Source organism: Pteronotus mesoamericanus, unplaced genomic scaffold (assembly GCF_021234165.1).
Source record: "Pteronotus mesoamericanus isolate MK-2021 breed Mesoamerican mustached bat unplaced genomic scaffold, CSHL_Meso_final scaffold_507, whole genome shotgun sequence".
NCBI classification, from domain to species: domain Eukaryota; kingdom Metazoa; phylum Chordata; class Mammalia; order Chiroptera; family Mormoopidae; genus Pteronotus; species Pteronotus mesoamericanus.
Window position 1 is genome coordinate 3,881,082 of NW_026555319.1, and position 27,373 is coordinate 3,908,454.

Here is a 27,373-nt window from a genome sequence, read left to right on the forward strand (position 1 = left end):
ATCCACTCAGGAGTTTGTGAATAATGATACCAGATTCTGACCCGATAGAAAAAGTAATCTTATAGATTTGTGACCTGCCCTCCCAGCTGGTTTATAGATAAGCCTTAACCTGCTCCAAATTCTTCCCTAGGGTACAGTCCTGTCTCCCCCTGTCCCAGGGCCTAATTAGGGGCTGTGAAGGGAGTCTTTGCAATAGAGGGACTGAGGCTTGTGACTGTGTCTTAGCCTGGTCTAGGGAGAAAGAAGATTCTAGGCCATGAGGCACCATTCAGTGGGCAGCAGGGCAGCTCTGGACAAAGCCATAAGCCAAGGAACAGTTTGACCTACTTGGCTGGGAATGCTGGCCAGGTACCTGAGGAAGAGAAGAAAATGTCAGGAGGAAAACTAAACAGTGTCAGCAGCATGACTGGCCAGGGGCCACTTGGGACCCTAGCTAAGCCACTCGGGAATTAGGGATCAGAATTCAGAAAGAGCCAACTAATTTCCAACTAATAAGTGATATAGGGGCAGCTATTTTCTACCATGAATATCAGAACAAGGAAGGAGAGAGAGATAAGAGAGATAAAGAGATATAGACAGAAGTAGACAGAGATAGGCAGAGATAAAGGGGGATGATGGCTTTGCTGTTGACAGCTTTCCAACACCCTTGTGTCCTTAGTAAGTTTTCTTTATTGGATAGTATGAGACGGTGTCTTTATTTGCAACCAAAAGAACCTTGGGTAGAGCAAGATACATTGTGGAAATCCTGTGTCCATTAATAACCATCTCTGAGAGAGACACACTCAACAAATTAACTGTAAATGATGTGGTAAGTGTGGAAATCAGAGCAAAATTCTCATTCCAATGTGGGTGAGGAGCAAAGCAATGAAGAAGCACTCACAGGAGCAAAAATTACACTTCAATGAATATTGTATGAATCTAGTAAACGAGGCACCCAGAATAGGCAAATTTATAGACAGAGAGTAGAACAGAGGTTACCAGTGGCTGGGGGAGAGGAGAATTGGAAGTTATTGTTTAATGGGCACAAGGCTTTTAGTTTGGGACGATGAAAAGCTCTGGAAAAGGAGAATGTGAATGATTGCACAATATTGTGAATGTACTTAATACCACTAGCTGTACACTTAAGAATAATTAAAATGGTAACCTTTACATTATGTATATACTACCACAATAAACAAAAAGAATTGCAAAAAAAAAAAAGGCAAAAAGAGAAAACGCGACACCCGAGGTGAAGCAGCCTTGAAGCCAGGGCTTCGCTCTCCGGTACCAACCATTTTCCATGGGGCGCCCTTCAGGGCTGTCAGTTCCTGGTCACTTCCACTTTGTTGCCCAAACAGTGAAGTGGCTCCAGGGGCTCGGAACAGTCCTCAGAAGGACTGCAGATGGAAGCAGCAGCCCCGTGCCCTGAGTGGGGGAGAAGTTCAGAGAGGAAAGGGGCGGGAGCTGGGCAGATGGAGCAGGCTTCAAAGGCCAGTAGGCCTGCGGCTTTCGCTCTGAGGGGAGCCACTGGGAGGATGTGAGCTGAGGGGTGGCCTGGGCCTACTCGTGAACATGTAACATGTATGCATCTTCCAGGGTCGGAAGGGCTCCAAAACCGCCCTCTGAGTCTCAAAGGTGGCTAGCAAACCCCCACAAGACTAAGAACCCCGGTGACGTCGGTTTTCCCTTCAAGTTCTGCCGCTTCGACTTTGCATCTTGGCAGAACCGCCTTTAACCCTTTCCTGCCTGTTTCCTGCGTTGTATTTGCTCTGGGGAACCCCAGGCGAGAGCGGGTGGGGATGGAAAGGGCGTAACCTCCCTGCGCACAACGTGACCCTCGCTCCGCACACCTTCGACCACCAGGAGCGTGCACCAGCCGAGTCTCCACCGGCTCGAAGACTCCTTTCCCCGGACGCGGGAAGAACTGCACCGGTCCCCACGCGCAGCCCAGCAAGCGCACCATCTCCGCAGGAAGGGGCGGGCACTTGCCAGACGGTTGTGCTGTAGCCTTCCGTTGCCATAGCGACCCTGGCTGGGGAGCTAGGGGAGGGCCCCGGACGCCGGAGCGCGCGCTTTGGGCTGCGTTTGAGACTGGAGGCTGCGACCCCTCCGATCCTGCCTGAGGACTCCGGATCCAGGCTCCGCTCGGGAGGTGAGCGCAGGTGAGAGGGCGCAGGTGGGACGGGGCGGGGGCTCGGGACGGGCGGTAATTATTATTATTCAGTATTGAAACAACCCAGGCAGAGCCTGCGCACCGCTTTGAAAAGCCTTCTTTTCCAACCAGTAGCTCATGTATTCAGTCCTCAGCCACCGCTTGAGTAGAACCCATGCTCCCGAAAGTGCCGGCTGGCGCACCCGCCTGGTTGAGTTTGTAATACTCTGATGAGGGTGTAACACCCCCATGACCACGTAAGAAAGTTTTTAGATTCTAGGTTCTCTCACAATCCTAAGTAAACCAAGGAGAAAGTGTCATTTCGGGGCCAATATGGCATTAACACCTTTCTGAACACTTGCTAATCTCAATCTAGCTAAGACATTGGTTTCTTTCAGTATTTTCCTTTTTACAGTTACCTTCCCCTCCGGGTACCTGACACTTATTTTCCATTTATAGTAATGATATGTAAAGTCTCTTTCTTGGATAAATGTATTTATTTGTAAAGGGGAATTCATTTAAATATCAAGATTCAACACAACACAGGCAGTACTTGGAAATGGGAGAAAAAAGAAAAACGCTCAGTTTAGGACCTGAGACTGTTTCCCCCCTCCCAGCTTTTGCCCTTGCCGATTTCGTTACTTGGAGTGACTTTCCCTATTTCTAGGCCTGATCATCAGGATCTGCCCCAGCGGTGTGGTTAATCAGCCTGGGCAGACCCCTGGGGCCCCTGCTGTAGCCCAACAGAAGGTCTCCTCGATGGGCGGGACCCCGTGCAAAAGGAAAACACAGGGCCCCTGCTCAGAAAGCGTCTGTGAGAATTTCCAAACAGTGACCACGGAGAAGGAAAGCGAGCACTGGCCGTCCTGAGGTCAGGGCCCCGGGCGCGACTGCTCAGGTTGCATACCCGTGACGCTGGCCCCGGGTGGGTGGATGCTTGGGACGCTCTGATCTCCTGGAATCTGCTCAGCTCTGAGGTCATTCTCATTGTCTGATTGGTCAGTAGCTCTGCGTGCTCATGGTCAAATATTTCACTCCAGCCCCAGCTGCTAGCACTGCTGGTGTGTGCACATGTGTGTGTGTGTGTGCGTGTGAGTGTATGTGTGTGTTCCCCAAGCCCACGGGGTGGAATAGGTAGTATTTGTTAATGAGGAACAGGGATCCCCAGCTTTGGGAGGGACTGCCTTTATCACCTGGCACCAGCCCCATGGAGACAGACAGGTAGACATGAATGTCTGCCCGGGAGAGCCTGGGGACATGAAGAGCACAGACAGGGGCTCCCTGACTAGGGACAAGCCCAAGGCCACCCAAAGTCTTTCTGCAACCCCACCAGGCAGGGTGGGGAGGAGAGCTGGGTCTGAGGGAGAAACCTAGCCAGGTGATGAGGCAGACAGGTAGAGGACCAAGGCAGGGGGCAGAGGTCAGATGTGGAAGGGTGACCAACCACCCTGATGTGCCTAGGACTGTCCCAGTTTTAGCACTGAAAGTTCAAAGTCCTAGGAAATCCCTCAGTCCTGGGCATATGGGGACAAGGTGGTCACCCTAGAAACAGTATCTTTTGTTGGTGGGCTCTCTTGACAGCTCGCAAACCCTGCAAAGCCAGCCTCTGGACTTTTTCATCATTCTATCTAACAGAGAGACGATGCGAGACCAAGGGGGTTAAAGTGCTGGGTACAGGGGCGGTGTGTGTGTAACAGGGTGTCCCTGTGGGCTGTGCCACGGCAGCTGTCTGCCGGCCCAGAGCGGCGTGGCTACCCCAGCCTCCCCCTCCCCCGAAATGGATCTTGGTGCTCACCGTGGGGGGCTCCAGGCCAAGTGCTAGCCTCAGGGCCAGCATCCACTCTGATTGGTTGTACTGGTTATTAAACATATGCCCATCACCTCCTGCCTGAGGACAGTTTCTCCCTGATGCCATCACAAACCCAACTGCTTGGCTGGTTTCCCTGGTTTCCCAAGTAATTGTGCCATCAGGCCCCACCCTCCTCCCCCAAAGGCCCCCATGGAAAAGCAAGGGAAGAGGCAGCCCAGGGTCAGTCCGGCACAAAAGGATCCCCTCCAAAGGCAATTCATCTGCCCCCCTAAGGACTCACAACACACATGACTCACTCTGCTTGAGCTCAGACAGGTACGTCCCCCCCCCACCCCCCGTCTCCCAGAAGCCCCCGAACCCTGGCTTGATGTGGGGCACACTGAGCCCTTGATGTCCCTTGACTTTCACCAGCACCCTCTGGCCCTGAAGAAGCAGCCAACATGCCTGTCGCCAAGAGCCCACAAAAGTCAGAGCCCCTGTGGAAGGGATGGGACCGAAAGGCCCAGAAGAACGGCTCAAGGCACCAGGTGTATGCTGTCAATGGTGACTGCTATATGGGCGAGTGGAAGGACAACACGAAACACGGTGAGTGGGGGACCCTCATGGGTTCGGGCGGCAAGTGTGGGGTTTGGGCCAAGAAAGCAGCTTTCCGAGTTCACTGGGGACGTGAGATGCGTCCCCCAGGCTCCCCCAAGGGGTGAATGCTGACCTGGACCACCCAGGGGCCTCTCCGTGCTGCAATTCCGGAAAGGAACTCAGCCCTGACTTCAGCTGAGAGAAAGTCTCAGGGACCAACAGGACACAGAGCCGTCTTGAGACCCCAGCCCCAGCCCCAGCCGGGGCTCAGGGGACTCAGCTCTGTCTCTATCTCTATCCTCAGAGGCCTGTGCTAAGCATGGGGCCGCCTACCAGGAGGGAAAGGCAGGTGGCAGAAACCAGCTTGCAGTTGGGAGTCTGGTCTTCACACTCAGCCCTGACATGGGGTCTGACCAACAGGGGGCAAAGGAGGGCCCTCGCTCCCCAAGTAGCTGGGGCTTAGACATCACCAGGGATGGGCTCTGAGTCTAATCACTGGGGGGCACAGGGGTCCTTGTGATACAAATTAAGACCTGAAGAAAAAAAAGTTTTTATTTTAAAAAGGTGGCATGACTTTTCACTCCAGTCTTGCGATTCCAGATTCTTTTCTCTTGTATTGAGCGCTTTCCTGCATTGAGCACCTTCAAGTCCATAAAGCTGGATGAGAATCTTAGGCCCACCAATTATGACCTGGAGTGATCACTACACCATTCTGAGTCTCAGGTCCCCCATCAGTAAAATGGCAATAATGCCCTGACTGGTGCGGCTCAATTGGTTGGCTGTCGTCCCACAAGGCGAAAAGGTCGCCAGTTTGATTCCCAGTCAGGGCACACGCCTGGGTTGCAGGGTCAGTCCCGTACTATTAAGAGATGAAACAGACTTGGGGTTTGCTATGTGTGCCTGGCTTCAAGGCAAAAGTCTGGAGAACCACCGTCTATAGAAATGGAACTTTCCTGGGGGTTTCCTGGGCGCTGGGGGTCTAGAGATGAGGCGTAGACCCTGCCCCAATCCTCAAGAATCACCAAGCCTAGGGGCCCCTGAGGCGCAGGCAGACCCAGCGAATGCCCCCCAGCCCCACGTGGCCATGTCTGCAGTGTTGGCCCATCTGTGTGTCATCAGGAAAAGGAACACAGATCTGGAAGAAGAAAGGGGCCATCTATGAAGGGGACTGGAAGTATGGGAAGCAAGATGGCTACGGCACCCTCAGCCTTCCTGACCGAGTGACAGGGAAGTACAGGAGAGTATACTCGGGCTGGTGGAAAGGTGGTAAGAAATCGGTGAGTGGCTCCTATCATGCCCTGGGACATGAGCCCAGCTGAAAGCAGGCTGTGTGTGTGTGTGTGTGTGTGTAGGGGGAGGAGTCAGAGAGTCCTGGGAGAAAAGGGGGGAGTGGGTTTGAGGGGAGGACAGAGGTACTGTGTGGGTAGGAGAAGGAAGGGTGGGGGACTCGTCAAGCTTCTCAGAACAAAACCCAGGAAACAGGAAGCCAGAGGAGAGGGCCCAGGGAGGAGCGTATGAAACCCTGTGGCTACAAGAAGCCAGCCAGGCTGGGGGATGGGGGATGGCAGGAGTCTCCTCCCCCTTCTCCTCCACTCATTTCCTGGCTTTCTTTTCCCTGGGCAGCCCTTTCTGAGAATCTCCCTTCTCTTGGGCCAGGGTAAGAGGAGGGTAGAAGAGTGGGAGCAAGAAAGCTGAGGACACACCCTTAGCCATTGAACAAGAGAGGAAGGTCAAAGGTCCCAGCTCCCAGGGGTAGAAGCCAGCCAGAGGCATGTCCTCACCCATAAACACTCAAATCCTCACCATCGGCCATGGTAACATAAAAATATAGAATTGATATTAAACGATGACCGTTGCAGTCTTGGAGCATGATATGGTAGTTCAGCTAACGCACATCATTATCATTATCACCATCATCATCATCATCATCATCATCATCATCATCATCCCCATTTTACTGATGAGGAAACAAGCTGAGAGGTGAGGTGCCTTGCTTGGGGTCACCCTGCTGGCAAGTGGTAGGGCCAGGATTTCATGATCTCTGCTCTTAAATTGCGTATTGGCCAGTGGGGGGAGAGACCTCAAAATAAACAACTTACATATAATATAGTGTTAGGATAGAGATTTGCACAGGGAACCCAGAGGAAAATTATTAAGCATTCATTCACGGCAAGCTTCCTGTAGGAAGTGACCTAAAAAAAATAATGCAGTTAACCTTGGAGTAAAAAAGGAGAAGGGGAAGTAGCAAAGGAGGCAGAAGTAACAAAGGGAAGGATATGTCAGCAAGGTGTGTGTGCCCAAAAGGGCTGGGGTAAGAGGAGGTGTAGGTGTGAGCCTAGAAGTGTTGGGGGGTCATCAGGAAGCTTGAGCTGCTTCACCAGCCTCCTTAGATGTGACCTGCGGGGAGTCCATGTTTCTCTGTGGTTGCATGCTAAGCATGGTGTTGATGTTCATTTTTCTGGGGAGAAAGTCCATAGCTTTGATCTGATTCTCAGAGGCATCTGTGACTTTAATAGGGTCAAATCACAGTTCGGGCAAACATAATCAGATGGGCAATGTAAAGATCCTTCTAGCTGCTGTGTGAGGATGCATGGCGGCGGGGAGAATGGGAGAGTTGGAGGAAGGGACCAGTGACCAGGGGAGAAAGGACGATGCCTGCACGAAGGCGGTGGCAGGGGGACAGGGAAATGGACAGCCTGGAGCGATTTTTCAATACGCGGTGCAGGACTAAGAGAGGAAGCGAGGAAGAAGCCCAGGTGTGCGAGTTGGGTGCAGGGAGGATGGTGGGGCTTTCCTAGTGGTGGGGGCGCCATGAACAGGTTTACCTTCCTGCTTTCAGGGCTATGGGATCCAGTTTTTCGGACCCAAAGAGTATTACGAAGGTGAGTGGTGTGGCAACCAGCGCAGCGGGTGGGGCCGCATGTACTACAGCGATGGTGACATTTACGAAGGCCAATGGTGGAACGACAAGCCGGACGGGGAGGGCATGTTACGCTTGAGTGAGTGCCCTGCCCCGCCCCGCCCCGCCCGCCCCGCCCCAATAGCCTGCCGGTCACTCCCACAAGGCCACGCCCAGTTCTGCTGCCACGCCCACATGCCCCGGGTCCTCTGAGCCGTGACTGACTGCTCCCCATCAGGTCGCACCCGGGCAAGGCCCTGCTCCAGGACCAGATCCCTGCCCTCAGGGAGTTCATACTCTAAAAGGAGAGCCTAACAATAAATATGGACAATTAAGGCATTTTCTTATGATCGCAACAATCAAAACTACACTTACAGAGCCCTGAGCTCATTTAATCCTCACTACAATTTGATAACGTCTGCACTCTCGGCCCCACTCTACAAGTGAGCAGAGGCACAGAGACGTTAAGTCACTTGGTCAAGGTCACACAGTCTGTTAGTTGTGAGGTCAGAAAGTGCTAAGGAATTCCCCTTAAAAAAAATAATGTGTTGGAGAATGACAAAGGTTCTGGTGACAGGAACTTTTTAGATTGACTGAGGATTAGGAGTCAGGGAATACCCCCTTCAGGAGGCAAGCTTTGAACAGGGATGTGAAGGAAGAGAAGGAACCAGATATGCATCAAACCAGGGAAAAGTATTCCCCAGCAAAAAGTAAGGAGAAGCCCACATTGGCGTCAGGACTTCATCTCTTCTCTACACAACAACCGGAGGGAGCCTTCTACAAACGGGACTTGTCACTGCCCTGCTGTCCACCTTTCCATAGCTCCCGCTTGCCCTCGGAATGAGTGCAGGCTGCCTGAGGTCTGGGGGGCCCAGCATGTCCTGCCCTGCCTGCCCCTCCAGCTTCACCTCCCGCCCCTCTCCCTGGACTCCCTTGGTTTCAGCCAAACTAACTTCCCTTCAGTTCCCACACTTTCTGCCTCAGGGCCATTGCACCACTGTTCCCTCTTCCTGGAAGAGGAAAACAATGCCCAGACCTTTGCATTGTCTCCGCCTCGGTGAGGCCTCCTCTGCCCGCTCCACCTGAAGCACATTGTCCTCACTGTTCTCAGAACCTGCTTCCTTTCCTTTAGAGCTCCAGGTGTCTAATCATGGGGGTTACTTTGCCTTTCTGTGCCTGTTCCTCTCCTGCAAAATAGGAATAGTAGTAGCACCCTCTTCATAGGACTGTGATGAGGATTAGATCAGGGATTCTATGTCAGGTGCTTAAAATAGGGCCTGACACATAGTACACTGTCTATAATGTTAGTATCACTGTCCCTTTAGACTGAGCTGCATAAGGACCGGGGACCGTGTCTCTTTTGTTCCTGTTTCCCCAGTGCCTGACACATAGTAGGTGCTCTAGGTGAGGAAACTGGAGCCAGGTCTCCTGAAAACTCATGTGGCAGAGGGCCACTTGAGTTTTGAGCAGGGCATGGCGGAGTGGCCAGCCTAGTAGTCTGGCCTGGTTTGCTGCACCCAGCACCCACACCTCTGTCCTTCCTTCCAGAGAATGGGAACCGCTATGAGGGCTCCTGGGAACGAGGCCTGAAAAACGGGTCGGGGCGTTTCTTCTACCTGGACCATGGTCAGCTGTTCAAAGGCTTCTGGGTGAATGACGTACCCAAGTGTGGCACAATGGTCGACTTTGGCCGCGATGAGGCCCCTGAGCCCACCCAGTTCCCCATTCCAAAGGTGGGCAGCTCTTGCCTGGGCGCTGTGGCCACACCCAGAGACAGAAAAGAGCACCCCCCAGCCACACCCAGTCTGGTCTGACCCAGCTCAGTCCAACGAGGGAACAGACAAGGTTTTGTTTTCAGTCAGGGCATCTCCAGGGAGGCAGGCAGCACCCCCAAAAGCAAGCAGCATCTCATAAAACTGGCAGCCTAGTACTTCTGTGCACCTCAAACCCACCTCTGCTGCCCCAATCCCCCAGGTCGAACTTCTAGACCCTGACAACGTGCTGGAGGAAGCCCTGGCCGTGTTCAAGGAGACAGAGGAAAAACAAGGAGACTGATGCCAGGTGAGGGGATGGGCACCACCGTCACCCTCTGTGCGTGCAAGGCAGCTCCTCTGGCCAAGGGTTCAGGACTGGGGCCAGAGAGGGCAGGTTTCCTGCCTCCTGCAGTCCTGCTGGTCCTTTTTGGTTCCTCGCCTTTAGAGCTCATTTCACTGAAGATCGGTTCATTCCAGATCCTCCCATTTGTACCCTGGGCTTACTGGGAAGAACACTGCTTGGAGCCAGGTGGCTGGCTTGCCCCGAATGCCCGTAGGGTGCTTCGTGCCACGTCTCCACCTGCACGTCTGTCCAGTGGGCTCATTCAGTCCTAGCTCCTCCTGCTGTGGGTGTAAGTGAGGTTCAAGGAGAGGGCGTTGGTACAGTGTCTTCCAAACGCCAGCTCCCACCACCCCTTCACCCCTGCAGAGAGACTACCAGAGCCTCAGGAGAAAGGCAAACCCACGTCACCCAACTGCTCAGACCGGTGCGGCTCCCACTGGAGGAGTGCGCCGTGACTCCGGCACACCCTTGGCACCTCGCTCTGCCCGGCACTGGATTATTCTTTACCAACAGGGAGGCCAGTGCTTCTCTCCCCAGCTGGCCTTGGGGACCCTCTTGTTACACCCTTCATTCTCGGACTTTATGCCTGAGTGCATGTGAATAAAGGAGCACCTGGTGGCATCAGCCTGGGACTGGTGGAGTGAGGTTTGGGGGGCAAGGGAGCCACAGGAGGGATTTCAGGTAGAGGAGACAGGCTTGACCCTGAGGTGGGGGAGCGGGGGGGAGAGAGATGTCTCTGGGCCTCTGCACTTCTAAATACTCTAGAGAGAAGGAAGCCTGCATTTGGTACCCAGGATTTGGGGTTAAACCTGACCTGGCTTCTTGGCCTAACACAAGGGCTCTCAACTTTGGAATCCCAAGAGAGCTCTAAGAGCCACTGATGCCCAGGATCCACGCCCGGGATTTCTCATCCAACTGGCGTGCAGCCTGGGCCTTTAAAATCTTCCCCAGATGATTACAATGTAGAGACGGAGCCAAGAACTCCGGACTTACAGGATCTGTGACCCTTAGCAAGTAACCCCTGTGCCTCCTCTGTAAAATGGGACTTCAGAGGCCCCACAGGGGCGTTTGGAGGATTTGCTAACAGATGTCATCATGATGACTAACATGTATCGAGGTTAATTGTGAGAGGTGTCTGGGAGGGCTCTGCATAATTCTAACGCAGATAACATTCCTGCGAGAGGAGAGCAACTCTTACCTAATGAAGGAAAGGAGCTCTGCAGTCGCATCACCTTGGTGTGAACCCAGCGTGGCTTATTAGCTGTGTGTTCTTGGGTACGTCAGCCCACCTCTCTGTTCTCTAGGTTTCCTCCCCTCATATGGGACAATAATGGTACTTACCACCCAGGGTTACCGTGAAGATCAAATAAGGCATCCCGCCTCCTCCCCCGGGGCACTTGGCATGTCTGAAAGCAGTTTTGGTTGTCAGGGCTGGCAGAAACGCCACTGGCACTTAGCGAGTAGAGGATGGGGCTCCTGCTAAACATGCTAGCGTAGTAACTCTATCAAAGAATGACTCGGCCTGCTCCTGACAGTGGAACCTGGACATACAGTGAGGTTCAAAGGCCTCACCAAGCGCCTGGCACATAGTAAAAGCTCAATAAGTGCTCACTGACACTGTTGAGGTTCTGCCTCTAAATCGTAACAGGGTAGCCTGACCCGCCATGGGGGTCTCTACCTGACAGGAGGAAGCTGAGCCTGGCTGCTTCAGCACACAGAATTAACCAGACACAGAGGGCTCGCTCAGGTGCCAGGTCCTATGCTGACAGCTCGCGTCCCCCTCCCCATGACCCCTCAACAACCTGTGATGTTCTATTACTAGTCCCATTTTAGAGGAGGAAGCAAGTCCAGGGATGTTCACAAGTCACCGCCTAGAAAGTGACTCTACTTACATGTAAGTTTGTCTGCCCTTAAGGTGGCAGTGTGAACAGGGTACCATTTTTCAGAACAGTAGGGGTTGTGTGCTGGTTTATGTATACACTCTCCAGCTGGGAAACAAAGTGAACTGGCAATGGACAGTTGTCTCCGGGGAGAACCAGGAACAGGGGACAACTTTTCACTGTGTATTTGGAACCATGTGAATGTGTCATCTGTTCAAAATATGAATAAAACTGAAATTCAAAAGACTGTTCTTAACTACCAGCATTTCCCTAAGTTGCCTGGGTTTAAGAATACCTGGAGTGCTTGTTAAAAATACAGAATCGGGGGCGGGGGGGGTCAAATGGTAATGGAAAAAAATACAATTAAGAAAATGAGAGAGAATCATACATACCCAGGGAGGGGCTTGGATATCTGTGTTTTACAAGCCAATCTGGGGATTCTTAAGTTCAGGGAAGTTTAGGAAAGAAAACCTAAGACTTCAGTCACAGCCCAGAAATTGTTCCAGCGGGATTCCAGGTCCCCTCAAAGTGGGGAGGCGGTATCTCTTGAGGATGCATGGAAGGTACCTTTTGTCTTCTCTGGGCAGCAGCGGATGGTTTCACAAAGGGGCCCTGACCCTATCCTAATCGACCTACTCAGTCCAGGCCATCCGGGAACAGAGATGGGAGGGTCCTGGTACATATGATGCGGGAGGGAGGCAAGAAGCTGCGATAGGAAAAAGGATGGCCCCCTTCCCCTCTCAGCCCACAAAGCTGCTGTTGGCCAGTTCAAGTCTGCACAGGACAAGAACTTTGCCCCACCAACTTTCACTTCAGCTAGAGCACTTTGTATTTATAAAACCACTTTCTAAGAAAGACAGAGCTCTCAAACTCAAAGGCCCATGGGGGCCAGGCAAGCAGCACAGATGAAGCTGGCCTGTAAGGCAAGAGGGAGTAGTGGAGACTGTGGCAAACATGTTCTGAGGAAGAGGGAGGGTGGCTACCATCCTGCTCATTATTGCTCCACAAGAAGGTGGGCCCAGTGCTACTGCTGGGTTTTCTGATTTCTTAAGCAAAGCCAGAACCCTGCCATGTAAGATTTCTACAAGCATCCAAGCTCTGGGCCAGACTCTAGCTTCAAATTCTGGCCAATTTACTTAACCTCTTTGGGCATTAATTTTGTCTTCCACAAAATAGAGACAAATATTCCTGCCAAAGTGCACAACCTGACTGACTGCAACAATGACAAAATATCAGAGAAACCAGACTGAAGCGACATTCTAAATACAAACCACAGGCCTGGGCGCTTCAAAAATGTCCATGTCATAAAGGACAACGCTATTCCTTTTCAAAGCAATGTCATGATCCTAGATGGAAAAAAATCACTGCTAGAAAGGACATGATTGGGACAAGTAGGAAAGTGAATGTGAATGTTCTATTAGTATTGTATCAATGCCAGATTTCCTGATTTTGATCACTGAATTGTGGTTATGTAGGTGAATGTCCTTGGTTTTAGGAGAAGTATTTAAGCACTAAGGGTCATATCTGCAACTAATGCATACGGCTCAAGGGGAGAAAACACGGTGATCCTCACCATTCATGGTTTCTGTATTTCCAAATCTGCCTACTAGCTTAGGTTGAATAAGGAAACCCTCTGCCTTATTTCAGCTCTCATACTGTAAATAAGCATCCTTTTCACGGTTTACTTAGTGCCAACATTTTCTATGTGTTGTGCTTTTTGTTGATTTTGCCATTTAAACCGGTCCTCAAGCGCAGTGCTGACGTGCTTACTGTCTAGTGTACCTGAGAGGGAGGCCGTGATGTGTCTTACAGAGAAAATGGCTGCGCCAGGGAGGTAAGCTTCCTTCAGGCAGGAGCGATAGTTCTACTGGCCCTGAGTTCAATGCCAATGAATCAACAATATCTATTAAATAAGGTGTCTTTAAATAGGAACATACATAAAACAATGTTATATATTGATCAGTTGACAGAAATATTGTGACCAGAGACTCGCAGGAACCCTAACCCTGTACTTCCCACAGGAGCAATAGTTCAGTATTCACTAATTCAGTGTTCACAGTAATCTTAAAAAACAGAACTACTGCGAATAACAAGAACTGACTGCATATATTATTTCAGTTACTGTTCATGCAACTTTTTTCATAAGTTTGAAATTTCTCAAAATGTTGAAAAAAAATCTGCTTAGTGGCTCACCTGATTGAGGCACCAGGAGAAATAATACCAGGCAGCTCAGACCCAACAAATACAGACACAAGAGGAGGCATCCCTTATGAGTATATTTATGTGCTCACACACACACGCACACACTCAACACTGAATGGGGAGAGGGAGGTCAAGACGGAAAGGACAGGAAGCATCCAGATGGCACTGGCATGGGCAAGGAGGAGGGACAAAGGGAGCATTTGTCCCGGCTCTGGCTCCCATCGGTGGCCTCCTAACAGAGGTGAACCCAGAGCTGGAAGAACAGGAAGTGCTTATCTCTTAGAGGATAGTTTCAGAGTGCAGTTATTTCTCTTTAAAAAGAGCCCCTTCCCTCCACTCTCTGCCCCTTGACAAAAGCCCGCACCCTGTGCAGGCTGTCCTTGAGGCTGGAGCAGGACAAGGTCTTGGGGAAGGGCAGAAGGCCAAAGCTAGGAAGTGCCCAGGCCCAGGAGGGCTTAGGCATAGTGGCTGCCGGGAGTCAGGGGGTGGTCCCCTCTGTGGTCCAGCTGGTCCTGCAGGCGAGCAAACTCTGCCAACTCGTTGAGCTCCTGGAACTGTCGGTCCGTCTTATGGCTGACCAGTGAGCGGTAGAAGTGGACAGCAAAGACGATGAAGACCAGGCCAAAGGGCACCATGATGGTGGTGGAGGCAATGGCGGCAGCCTGGCCCGGGGTGATACTGCCCAGGTTGTCCTCGTCGTGACTGGCGACCCCGCCAGTGGCTGGGGGCTTGCTGGTGGGCTGTGACTGGCCTGGCTGTTTCTTCAGGGGCAGGAACTTGACCCAGCAGAGCAGCACAACCTCGGCCAGGAAAAGCAGCGTGCCGATGACGGTGGAGAAGGCCCAGGCTAGCTCGATGTGACGATGCATGCGCTCATGGGGCGACTCCTTGACTGAGTTGAGGTTGTGCACGTTGCTCACCGCCTCGATGTTGGGCAGGATACAGGTACTGATCATGAGCGCAAACAGGTGCACAGCCACCAGCACTGTCGTGCAGGCGCTGAAGGCGATGAGCAGCCCCGGCGGGTAGTCATGGTCAGCATCCAGCTGCACCTCCACCATCGCCACCTGGGGGTAGGGAAGAGGCGGGCTGAGAGCCAGGACAATCATGGCCCACACAGGCTTTCCTTCCATCCAATTCTGGCACCCTGGGCAAGTCATGTGGTCTCTCTGAGCCTCAGTTTCCACATTTGTATAATGGGGATCATCTGACTAATCTACTTGGGGTTAAGAAGCTGCAGAAAGTACTAGTAAAGAAAGTAGGCTGCCTAGGTTTGAATCCCAGTTCTGCTACCCAATAGCTACATGTCCTTGGGAATATCACTGAACCGCTCTGAGCCGCCACTTTATTTGCAAAATAGGGACATCACATTCATTCAGAGGGTCACTTTAACACATGAGAGCCCCTGGCACACGGAAAACACCTCCCAAGTAGCAAACAAACATCACTCTTATCCCTCAGCGAGGCATTAAAAGCCAACCATCACAAATGGTTAAAATGGGTTTATGTCTATCTTACTATAAAAAGTTTGCATTAAAAAAAAAAAAGCAACCACCCACCACCCCCTGCCTCTTGGCCCCTCACTCCCATTCTCCAGCAGAGGGGTGGGGGTGGAGGTGAAGCTGATGCCCAGGCCCTTTCTGAGAATCCAGCGCACCAACCAACAAGAAACCCACGAGGCTTCCCAGAAGAGACAGGCTCCAGCCCTGGGGCCATCTACTCCCCAGGCCTCAGTTCCGGGCTCAGGGCCCCAAAGCTGACGCACTAGCTTCTACCCAGTTCCCAGAGACCTGTGGATCTAGGGTCACCAGGGGCATGCTCCCGCCACCTGCTGCTTCGCACCTGGGCCTTGCAAATCGCCACCACGTAAAGCTGCTCAGATCTGGGCTGGGAGCAGCAGGCGGTGCGCACAGTGCCAGGGGCTGCCTGCTGGGGCCCAGAACTGCACACCAATGACAATACCACTTAGGACAGTGACCCTTCCTAAAATCCTCACTACTTATATGCCAGACTCAGAGAGTGGACGGTCTAATGCTGAAACATGTCCACCAGCCCCACACCAGCTTGCCCTGACCCCACTTACTCCTGGGGAGGGCGGTGGGCTCCTCCCTTCCCCACCACCTCTCCTGCCTGGAATGCCTGGCCCAGTTCGCTTTCATTTCTCGCTCCTCTGCGCCCTTCCTATGGCCTGGAAAGGCCGTGCGGGGCAGTGGTTAGGAGCACAGGCCCCAAGCACCCTTGCTTTGAACCTAACTCCTCTGCCTTTTATTAGGCTGTCACTCTGGCAAGTTCCTCCAACTTTCTGGGCCTTGGTTTCCTTATCTAAAAATGGGAATAATGGCCCTGGCTGGTATTGCTCAGAGGATTGAGTGCCAGTCTGCCAACCTAAGGCTTGCAGGTTCCATTCCCAGTCAGGGCACATGCCTGGGTTGTGGGCCAGGTCCCCAGTAGGGGACACATAAGAGGTAACCACACACCGATGTTTCTCTCCCTCCCTTCCCTTCTGCCTAAAACAAATAAATAAAATCTTTAAAAAATAATAAAAATAATAATGGGAATAATGGCACATGGCTCAGAGGGTTGTTGTGAGGACTGAGTTAATCCAAAGTAACAGACTGAGTGCCTGGCACAGAAATCACCCTCAGTGAAAGGCGCTTTATAAGTAATTATTATTATTATTCAGTTTAGAAACCTCATCCCCAAGCCCACTGTCTATATGAAATCCTCTAAGATTTCTCTCCTTCAGCTGGAGGGGTACACACAACCTACAGCTGATTTGGGGTCCAACACCTTTGAGTGACACATCTGGTGACAATGAACATCCTCCTTAGAAGGCCTGGGCTTATATACTCATAAGACCTTTCACACAAATTCAATGGGATCCACAAACCTTTGTTCTGGAATTCCCACAATTGAGTATTGTATGAGCTTTTTGGCCAAGGAGTTTACAAAATATTTCAAGTTCATATAAAGCTGGAGAAGTGCCATTAGGATTTTGGCTGTTTTCAAGACCACGGGTGGCCTAATGCCAACTCCAAGAATTTAGTACATGTATGGGATATGGGGCATCAGGGCAGGCCACCAGGGCACAGTGAATTGAAGGTCACATCCAAGGCCCCATGGTCTCTGTCCCCAGGGCTGCCCACGGGGAGAAGCGGGGTACACACCCTCCGGCAGGGTTGCCTCCTGCCACCTTCCCACCCACAGCACTTCCTGTATTTTTTTTTTAATTTTTACTTATTGATTTTTAGAGAGAGGAAAAGAGGGAAACATTGATTTGTTGTTCCACTCATCTAAGCATTCACTGGTTGACTCTTTAAAAACAACAACAACAACGTATATTTATTTTATTGTTTCTTCACCCAAGGACATGCTTACTGATTTTTGAGAGAAGGGAAGGTGGGAAAGAAACATTGATGTGATAAAGAAATGTCAATCAGTTGCCTCTCCCATGCGCCCTGACTGGGGACTGAACCTGCAACCTTTTGGTTTATAGGACAATGCTCCAGCCAAGCCACACTGGCCAGGATATGTTCCTTGATTTTAGAGAGAGGAAGGGCCGTAGGAGAGAGAAAGAGAAACGCTGACTGATTGCTTCCCGTATGCACGCCAACCAGGGATGAAACCCATAAACTAGGTATGTGCCCTGACTGGGAATTGAACCCCCCACCTACTGGTGTACAGGACGATGCTCCAACTAACTGAGCTACCCAGCCAGGGCCTCCTCTTCATATTTTGGCCCGCTGCCCTGGAACCTGAAACCAGAGAAGGGACAAATAGAAGAGCCTGCTGCTTGGCTGCCCCAGGCCCTGAGCTGGACCCTGGGAACATATGAGCAGGGGAAAGAGGGCCAGGCAGGGGGAGCATATTGCTCCCCTACCTGTTATCTCCCCCTCTATATGACTGTTAAGAGGGAATTGGGTCCTCCAGTTACAAAGCTGGTGACCTTGGACAAGTATACCAGCCTCTCTGTGCCATAGCTTCCACATCTACAAAACAGGGGCCTACTTCTCATGGTTGTTGTAAGGAGTCAAAGGGTTCACAAACATAAAGCCCTCATAAGATCTGGCAGATAATAAGCTTAATAAAGTGTGAGGTGAATGTGATAACCACTACGCTACAGAAACTCGTTAGCTTAATAAAGTGTCAACGATTATTAGCAGGAACTGAGGCTCAGAGAGGTGAGGTTGGCGGTCCCAAGGGTTACACTGCTGTTGAATGAAAGATCTGAACTCAAGTCACTTGGCCCTAAAGCCTTGTGGAAAGGGAGGAACAGGAACATTTCCCTCACATGCTTATTATGCTCCTATAGACTGAATGTTTGCAACATCCCCTCTAAATTCATAGGTTGCACCCCTAACCCCCAGTGTGATGGTGTTAGAAGGTGGGGCCCCTGAAGGTGATTAAATCATGAGGGTGGAGCCCCCGTGATGGGATTGGCTACCTTATAAAAGAGGCTGCAGGCCCTGGCTGGGTAGCTCAGTTGGTTAGAGCATCATCCTGATATGCCAAGGTGGTAGGTTTGATCTCCGGTCAGGGCACATACAAGAATCAACCAATGAATGCATAAAAGTAGAACAACAAAATGATGTTTTCTCTCCCCCTTCCCCTCTCTCTAGAAAATTTTTTAAAAAGTTCAATGAAAGGCTTCTGAGACCCCCTTGCCTCCCACCATATCACCATATGAGGACACAGTGAGAAGATGGTGTCCATGAGCCAGGAAGTCAGCCTTTACCAAACGCTGATAATCTATAGGTGCCTTGACCTTGGACTTCCAGCCTCCAGGGCTGTGAGAAATAAATGACTGTTGTCTATTAGCTACCCGATTGTGGTACTCTGTTATAACAGCTCAGATGGACCAAGACAGTTGCTGCAGAGATGAAATGAGGTCTTGACATGAAAGTGTTCAACACAGGGCTGGCCCACAGGAGACGCTCAATAAGTCTTAGTTAAAAAGAAAAACACAGCCTTGAAGTGGAAGAGAACTAGCCCCTGGATGCCCTCAGCTCAGGCTGGAGAGAGCTGACCCCACATGCCCACATTCTACTCCTGGGGGTGGGAGAGGGGCCAGACCCCTATTTTGGGCCTTGTTTGCTCCAGCTACAACCCTTGGGCACAAGAAGGTGTACCCCAAACCATACCTGGCCAGATGGTCACATCAGCAGGCCACCTTTTTCACACCATTTGTTACAACCACAGGCCTCAGGGCCAGATGCAGCTGCTGGGACACACCTGGCCTGGGGACACCAGAACTGGCCAGCCTTCCCCCAGCTTTTGAGCCAGGGAGAGGCAGGGTGGCTTGGTCTGCGACACTGGGCCCTTGGAGGAAAAGGAAGGGGCCTGTGGCCGTGCTCCGGAAGAAACCCTGTCACCCTCGCCGGACCCTCCAGTTCCTGGAACTTTGACCACGCAGTCTGGCTCTTTATGTACCGTTCCCACATTGGGGACAAAGTTCCATGCCACAGGGCCGTGTAAGGGAACACCCGGCACAAATCATGGATCCTGATGAAAACTGTTCCCAGGAATAAAGCCACTGCTTTTTCCAGAATGCTTCCGCTTGGGATGTCTCCCCACGCGAAGGGAGCATAAAGTCACACAGGCCTCATGAACCTGGCAGGCGACTCCCAGGGCCCCAGCTGAGTCTGGGAGAGATAGATCAGATTGCAAGCAGCTTCACAAGGTAAATATAGCCAGAGCGCTGGGCTCGTTAAACCAAAATAAACATCTCCCATCCAGCCACAGGCCTGCTTGAACCTGGCCACAGGGGTCCCAAAGGGACAGGAAGGGTGAGACTGACAGTCTCACCTCAAAATGGCCCATGGATTCCCCGTACATGCAACGCTGGGATGCCAATTTCCAGGCAGGAGCCAAGAGGGTCATGTGATTCTAAAAGGTAGGGCCTGGCTGTTTTTGCCAGGGTCTGCCCACTATGCCTGAATGCCAACCACCTCTCCTCACTCCTGCTGGGCTCCACGGAGACCCTGGCCACCTGGCGCCTGGAAGTCCAGGCCCTTCTGAAGCTGCTGTGTGCCTGGCCCGGCCCCAGCGCCCACAGCTGGGAGACCTCTCCTTTTCCAACCCTGGGCTTCTCTTATTCACCTTGAGGAGGGTGGGTGGCTATAGCCTGGAACAGGAGAGCCGCCAAGCCACAGTCACCCAGGGTCGCTCAGGGTCACCCAGAGCTGTCTGAGCCTGCCCTTCCCACCTCAGATGCAAACCATCTATTAAGAGAGGACTGAAGCCTAGTCCAGCGGTTTACAAACTTTTGACCATACCTCCAGTATTCCATCTGCTTCTAGAAATAGATACAACATTTATATCAAAAACAAAAATTCCACCAAACATACTTATCCTTAAAGCACGAACAGGTCTATTCTAACAACACAGGATGCATCCTACTACTTTATTTCATTCCATTCTTATTTCATTAAAAAAAAAAAAATTGCTGGTTGCAACTTACGAAATTTATGCCATAAACCACTAATAGGTTGGGGGAGGAGGGAGAGAAGAGGCCTAGACTTTGTCTTCATCTGGCTAATTACAACTTCTTTAGGTTTTAGGTTTTACCTTCCAAATCACTGCTGTTGCATGGCCTTCGAGGACGGGACCATTCACTCACTCATGGAAAATATTTATTGGGAGGCTACTGTGTGCCTGCTGGGCCCTGTGGCTCTGCTGGAGAGAAAGCAGGAGCTAAGCAAGCCAACTCCCTACTCAGGGCATGGAAGTATTGTCAGGCTGCGATAAGGACCTTCACCAGTGTTCCTTCACCACCGCTCCTTACCGAACATGTTCTGAAGATGTAATGACGTATCATGTTTCCTCCACTCCACTCTATTTATCTCTGTTCCTCCAGCACCCAGCGCTGGGCCTGGCCCTCTAGGTGCTTCAGTGAAAGAATGGAGAAGAAATAAATGGAGGTAAGACCCGACCTTCAGGTGTTTCAACCCAGGGCCTCTAAAGTGTCCAACAGATAAGCCTATATAAACCACTGGAAATCAGCAGACTCTATCAGAATATCTAATGAACTTCTTAGTTAGCTCATCCTTTCAACTTTTTATTATTGTGTTGTATTTTTATGTATATTTTATTAGAACACATTTCATACATAAGGTATAACACACATACATATATACGTATACATATTTGTATATGTAAGCATACAAATACTGGGGCTAGTACTAACAATTTTTGAGAGAGGTGTGCACTCCAAAGCTTGGAGACCACCACTGAAACCAGGGGCCGGCAAACTGTGGTTTGCAGACTACAATTTTTGTAAATAAAGTTTTATTGGCACACGACATGCCCATTGACTTACCAATTAACTAGTCTAAAATGGCAGAGTTTAATAGTTACCACTGAGATTGCGTGGCCTGCAAAGCCAAAAATATTTACTATCTGTAAGAAAAAGTTGGCTGATTCCCAGGTTACACCAATGCTCCCTAAGAGGACTGTCTAATCACAGTCCCCGAAGCTTCTCCTCTGAAGAAAAGTCTATCGGGTGGAGCCATCTGTTCTGCGGAGCATATTAAGGGCTCCCAGAAGTCCCATCAGAGAGAAACCTGCTGCCTTTTGTTTAAACTTTCTCAGTTTTATCTCTCCAAGTCGTCCCCCACCCAACTCCCCACACTGATTACCACAGTGCTCCCTTGGAAAACCGTGGAGTCCTTCATGAGCACTGGACCCAAGAAAGAATCAGCAGAGCCCAACATGGATGCCAGCTGAAAATTCCAGAAATGTGCCACAGGCACTTGTGAACTTTTACAAAGAGCTTCTCAGCTAGGCAGAGAGCACTGTTCCCTTGGGGCATTCAGCAAATTCCATTTATACACATCCCAGAGTGTAGAACTGGGCATCTGGAAGACTTCAAAGGCCCAGTTATCAGCCAGCTACAGAGGACGGACAGAGACTGTGGTTGAGCAGAAAAGGATCCAAGTCAGACCAGGGTCTGAATTTTATTAGCTGGGTGATCCTAACCTCAATGAGCCTTATTCCTGTATACAGTATATACCTTTAAAGCTGTTCTGAGGATTAACTAAGACTGAAAGAAAAAGGTCCAGGTACATGCTGGTGTTCAGTAAACGGCAACATCATCTATGTTATTCTAGAATTCATCATGTAATTCTGCTCCAAAACCTTCCATGGCTCCCCATTGCCTATACAAGAGTTCAAATTCTCCAGGTAGCCAGTCAAGGCACTGTACCATCTTGCCTGGCTAGATCGATCATTCTTTACTACTTCTATACACCTTCAACTCCAGCCAAAGCAGACCCTCTGCCTTTCCCTGAGACCCTATAAATTCTCACTTTGTAACTTTGTTTCTAATACTCCCTCTGATTAGGGCGCTCTTCCTCACTGCCCTAACCCTACCACCCTCAAGGCTTAGCTGGAATTACATTCTTTCCAATTGGTTAACCCTTATAGAAAGCAGTCCCAACACCATGAGAACAAAGGTGAGAAAGATTCCTGAATACCTGGGCCAGGTATATTCAGGTGCTTTGCAAATACAGATGCTCCTCAGCTTACAATGGGATGATATCCCAATAACCTGACTGTAAACTGAAAATATCATAAGTCAAAAGTGCATTTAATACATCTAACCTATTGAAGATCAGAGCTTAGACTAGCCTACCTTACACATGCTCAGAACTCTTACTCTGGCCTATGGTTGGGCAAAATCATCTAACACAAAGCCTATTTGATAATAAAGTGTTGTAATTTATTATGCATATCGCTTTCGCACCATTGTAAGGTTGATAAAACTGTTAAGTCGAACCACTTAAGTTGGGACCATCTGTACTAATACAATGCATCCTCACCCCAACCCAGTGAGGCTGGTACTACTATTACATCCATTTTACAGAGGAGGAAACTGACCCAGAGACATTCAGTGACTTCCTCATGGTGTCACAGTTGTAAGTGGAAGAGCCAGGGTTTGAACCCAAGATGTCTGGCTCCAGAGTCCCTATCCTTACTTTGTTCAGCCACACCCCACCTCCCACCGATGCGACACGTCCTCTCCCCCAGCCAGGGGGCTATCCCACGACATAGGGTCCTGCAGCTTACCCAGCCATGTCATTCAACCCTCCCGAGGTTGTGTGAAGATCAAAAGAGATGGTACAACACTTAGCACAAGGTCTAGCCTCTTGCAAGAGCCCAACGAACAACAGCAAAGATCACCGCTGGTAATGCGCTCTATGAGAAGTAGTTGTAATTTCTTACTCATCTCCATGCCCCCTGGATTCTGAACATGTCACAGAGGCTCAACAATGTCTTATGATTTGAGCCCTACCTTCCAACTCATTTTCACAGAAATTCCAAGCAATTTATGAACCCGTTCTGGAACCTGGGAACAAAAGGGTGGTGGCAGGCAGAGAACTTGAGGAGGCAGATAATCCAAAAATAATTGATCCCAGGTCGTGGAAAGCATTTTGTTTACAGCAGCAGGCTGACCTTCCCAATTATCTTCTGCTTAGGCTAACGTTACATTTATACACAGCCCAGAGCCTACCCTCCCCAGCAGACCAAGCCTGCCGCGTGCGCTCGCCATGACCCTGTGGAGGCCGGGGGCAGGCTGAGGCTGGCAACTGCTTACTGAGCGGTAAACTGAGGCACATATAGCCTGAACCATAGCCCTCGAGGGTATCTTTGGCTCAAGAGTACCTCCAGGATGCTGATCATATGGCTACATCCAGGGCCCCTTATTCGAAATCTGGATGCTCAGCCCAGACACAACCTGTTGTTTGTTTCTAGAAACGCCATCAGGAGCAGGAATCTTGTTTGCAGACTAGAAGGTCCAGCTAAGGTGTACATCATCAGATCCTGAAAATTCTTCAACCTGTCACGGGCCTACCTGGGCCTCGCAGTGGATCCCCGTGCAAGTCCCTGGGACCAAGGATATGTGCTCCCTCTGTCCACGTGAGAAAACTGGCCCCCCAGAGTAAAGCCGCTTGTCTGAGGTCCCATGGCCTATCTCCTCAGCACACGAGGACTCCTGGCCAGGCCCTTCCGCCCGTGGCGGGGCAGGGGGCAGGGAAGAGGGGCATCTCTCAATCTCTTCCAGTCTCTTGGGAGACCCTGCCTCAATCTCATTTGCGGACGAGGTGAGCCTGGATTCCCCAATGACTCTCCTATCCCTGGAGACCAAGAGTCACATTTGTGCCTCTGGTTTTCCAAGTCTCTCTAGGAAGGAAGCCCTTGGGGTCAGGAAGTTGATAGTGCTGACTCACAGGACAAGGGAGAGTAGTCCAGGAAACTCACCCACTCTGTTTCCATGGTGCCAGGCAGTGTGGCACCCCTTCCCCTCAGAGGCTCACTCACAAGGCTGGGTGCCTGTGGTGGGGGTGGGGCACAGGCAGATTTGCCCTGCCCAGCCCTCCTCCCTCCCCAACCCCACCTCTCCCACAGATTTCCAGGCAAGCGGCAAAGGCAGTTACCCTTTTGTAACTGCTAACCCAGAACGGAGACTCACGGGATTCAGCTCCTCCCCTCCAGCACAAATTTTTGGGGATCCCATCAGCAGAGCCAAGGCCCACCTAATGCCACAGGCTGACCCGGCCTCCTGGCTTCCCCGCGGTGTTTTTAGCAAGAGGAAGAGGGAGGTGACATTTGTTTAGAAGGCCTGCTTCCGTGAGAGGAAGAAGGCAGAAATGTGTCACCCATTGATCCTCACTTCTCCTGGAGCGAGAAGGGGTCTGGGCAGCTGTGAATTTATGACCTGAAGAAAAAGAGGAACAGACATCCCACCGTCTTCAGGGCACTGCTGCAAAGAGCTGACAATCACTGGGGTCACTCCCTTCCCCCAAACTGTAAAATTTTATTTCACTTAATAAAATAAAATAGCTGGTGTGGCTCAGTGGATTGAGCGCAGGACTGCAAATGGAATGGTTGCCAGTTCAATTCCCAGTCAGGGCACAGGCCTGGGTTACAGGCCCAGTCCCCAGTTGGGGGTGTGACGCCAGCTGACAAGTGTTTCTCGCCCTCCCTTCCCCTCTCTCTAAAAATAAATAAATAAAACCTTTAAAATTAAATAAAAACTTTTCTGTCCTATTTCTCATTCTCCAGGAGGCCTGATCCTAACAAGTTCCTGGCTGGGCATCAATCAGAGCTCCGTATGCACAAACAACAAATGTGTCCAAAGGAGTTCTGGATGCCAGGTGACCTGGGTTCAAATCCCACTCCTGGAATTGCTGGATGGCCTTGGGAAATCCTAGGACAACAAATCACCTCAAAGCGGCGGCAAGGAGTTAGTGTGAAGGCTGGGGAATCCCATGGAACGCGTGGTACCCAGTGAGTGCTTGGTAAATGTCAGCTCTTCTTCGAGATTCTTCAGGCCAAGGCAGAGATTGGTCTCTTAGGATCTGGGACTGATAAAGAATTTCATCATATCAGCCTAAACTAAAAACTAGAATGCCACTCCCTTACACACACACACACACACACACACACACACACACACAACTTTCTCTCTCTCTCAAGGCTCCTTCAATTTAATTTTTAAAGTCAGAAAAACTTCTGAGCAGCAGCCTTCTTTTACCGGTTCAGAAACCGAGGCCCAGAGAGGGATCTGTCTAAGGTCACGCAGGCAGCGCGGGGCAGTGCGGGGAGCCCCTCCCGCCCCCAGTGACCGGCCTCCGCGCGGGACCCAGCGTGCCCTGGGCCTGCTCCGGGCTCCTGAAAACTCCAGGCTCCGCGGCCTGGGCCCACGAGCTCGTGGGACACAGGGAGAGTACCAGACAGACACTCCTCTCAACAAAACACAGAGGGTGGAGCCGCTCCCTCGCTCCGGGCTGAGGGATGAGCTCACTCGCCGACGAGCTGGAGTGCTCTGGGTTAGGGACCTCGGTGCGCACGGGGGGACGGGACCGGGCGGCGACAGACCCCATTCACGCGGGCACGCAGCCGCGAACTATTCGGAAGGGAGCGCCCGGCCGGGGCGGCATCCCCAGGCCAGCTCGGCACAGCCCGCAGCCTCACCTGCCTCCCCGCTGCCTCGCCGCAGCCAGGGCCCCGCGCGGGGAGAGCCAACTGCCGACCCTCTACGGCGAGAAAGAGCCCACGCAGCTGGAACGCTCCCCGCGCCCAGGGACTCCGGGGCACGCGGCTGGAGGAGAAGCTGGGGGTGGGGACGGCTGTCAATTCCCCAGGCTGAGGTTCTCCGAAAATGCGTAGGAGGTGTGTCAGGAAACCCCCCCACTAGGGGGTAAAGAACGTGGCCAGTACCTCCGGCCTCAAGTGTTGGGGCACAAGAGAGCGAGCTCGGGGGCTCACCTCCTGACACCTGCTCCCGCGGAGGTCGGACCCTTAACGTCCTTCCCCTCCCCGGCTCCCCACCCCCAACAGAGGCGGGACCGCGCGCCTACAGACCTCCTGCTGTTTCCCCCTCCAGGGGCCTCAGCTCGCACAGCTCTAGGTGCCTGCCGCCCCCAACCCTGGACGTTTGTAGGACACCCAATCGCCCACATCGGGAGTCACTTGTTGCCCATGTCGCCTCACGTCCACGACAGCCTTCTCCCAGCTGTTCTCCTCACCCGCAGCCCGCCCGACTCGTGGGCCCCGTCGGGGCTGCGGGCGGGTGCCGTCCGGACAGGGGAGGGGGCAGGGCAGGGCGGCCCGAGCTCACCATGGCGAAGCCGGAGAGCAGAGCCGAGGTCCGGCTGGAGGCTTTGAGCTTGGCGCGACTCAAGTAGAGCTTGCGCCAGGACAGCGCCTGCATCGAGTGCTCGTTGAGGCTCATCACCTTGCAGTAACTCTGGCTGATCCAGTCCGGGTAGGTGACGGCGGGCGGCGGCGGCGACCCTGGGGGCTCCCCGTCCCCGCTGCGGCGGCGGCTCCGGTGGCTGCTGCTGGTGGTGCTGCCGCCGCTGAGGGGAAGCTCGGGACTGTTGTTGCTCGGGGGCGGGGCGGGCTCCGGATGCATGGAGCACGCTGCAAAGGCGAGGGCCGGCCCGGGCGCCCGCGGAGGCAGCGGCCCCCACTCCCCGCTGCACCACCGCCTCTGCCTGAGGCGGCCGCCGCCTGCCCCTCGCGCGGGCCCGGCCTTGGCCCGCCCGGCCGCCGAGAACTTGAGAAGATTGAAAAGTTGCGGTTGCAGCTCTCAAGCACGCAGTGCCTCCAGCCGAAGTACAGGCGGCAACGACACGAGCGTGCGCGCCAGCCAGAGACCCGGATCCCCCGGCCCGGACCCTCGGCGCGCGCCTCGATTGGCCGCCGTCCCAGGCTTATTTGCATGCACCCCGCCCACCCCGACGCCCCGCCCACCACAGGGTGGGCGGTGCGGGTGCGAGTCACGTGATTCGTCTCCTCCGACGGCACCGCCCACAGTTCCTGGCGCGGCGCCGCTGGCGTCCGCGCCTCTTCCTGGAAGTGCCTTAGGTCCCCCGGCCCCGCTGCGCCCCGGCTGCCGGCGCCTCCCATCTCCTCAGCTGCTCTCATGGCCTTTCTCCCAGACTTCGGACTCCTTCATCGGGTCGCCCGAGGTCACCTCTGGGCAGTTCCTGAGGCTTGTTTCCGCTTAGGAACTAGGTAGCTCAAGGTCTGCCGGCAAAAGCAGGCTGAGATCCCGCATTCATTCATTCATTCTATATTTATTGAGCAGGTATTGGGTGCCAACACTGTTCTAGGCTCCGAGTGCAGGGCACTGAACCAGGTGGACAAGATCCCCTGCCCTCGTGGAGCTTTCATTCTAGTTGGGGAGGCACACCAAGAAGTAAATTATAATAGTTTAGAAGGTGATACATAAGTAGAAAAAAATAAACCAGGGTAAAGGAGATGGATCT

At 52.1% G+C, this 27,373-nt stretch overlaps 2 protein-coding genes across 2 annotated transcripts; one reads left to right on the plus strand and one right to left on the minus strand.

Annotated features, from left to right (window-relative positions):
- The first annotated feature begins 2,023 nt into the window (after positions 1 to 2,023).
- Positions 2,024 to 9,767, plus strand: MORN3 (MORN repeat containing 3). Its single transcript, XM_054593962.1, has 6 exons — positions 2,024 to 2,141; positions 4,353 to 4,526; positions 5,637 to 5,794; positions 7,357 to 7,516; positions 8,965 to 9,149; positions 9,391 to 9,767. Exons 2-6 carry the CDS (start codon positions 4,382 to 4,384, stop codon positions 9,469 to 9,471), a joined length of 729 nt encoding a protein of 242 aa, XP_054449937.1. The 5' UTR covers positions 2,024 to 2,141; positions 4,353 to 4,381; the 3' UTR covers positions 9,472 to 9,767.
- A 3,820-nt stretch (positions 9,768 to 13,587) lies between these two features.
- Positions 13,588 to 26,811, minus strand: LOC129087147 (calcium release-activated calcium channel protein 1). The gene is made up of 2 exons (XM_054593961.1): positions 26,218 to 26,811; positions 13,588 to 14,662 (listed from the first exon to the last, which is right to left on the minus strand). The coding sequence occupies exons 1-2, from the start codon at positions 26,512 to 26,514 to the stop codon at positions 14,051 to 14,053; spliced, it is 909 nt and encodes a 302-aa protein (XP_054449936.1). The 5' UTR covers positions 26,515 to 26,811; the 3' UTR covers positions 13,588 to 14,050.
- Positions 26,812 to 27,373: the final 562 nt, after the last annotated feature.

Coding starts and splice junctions, on each gene's coding strand:
- MORN3 (XM_054593962.1), top strand. CDS start 4,382: ATGCCTGTCGCCAAGAGCCCACAAAAGTCAGAGCCCCTGTGGAAGGGA. Junction 4,527..5,636: donor GAAGGACAACACGAAACACG/GTGAGTGGGGGA, acceptor GTGTGTCATCAG/GAAAAGGAACACAGATCTGG. Junction 5,795..7,356: donor GGAAAGGTGGTAAGAAATCG/GTGAGTGGCTCC, acceptor TCCTGCTTTCAG/GGCTATGGGATCCAGTTTTT.
- LOC129087147 (XM_054593961.1), bottom strand. CDS start 26,514: ATGCATCCGGAGCCCGCCCCGCCCCCGAGCAACAACAGTCCCGAGCTT. Junction 14,663..26,217: donor TGCTCTCCGGCTTCGCCATG/GTGAGCTCGGGC, acceptor CCCTACCCCCAG/GTGGCGATGGTGGAGGTGCA.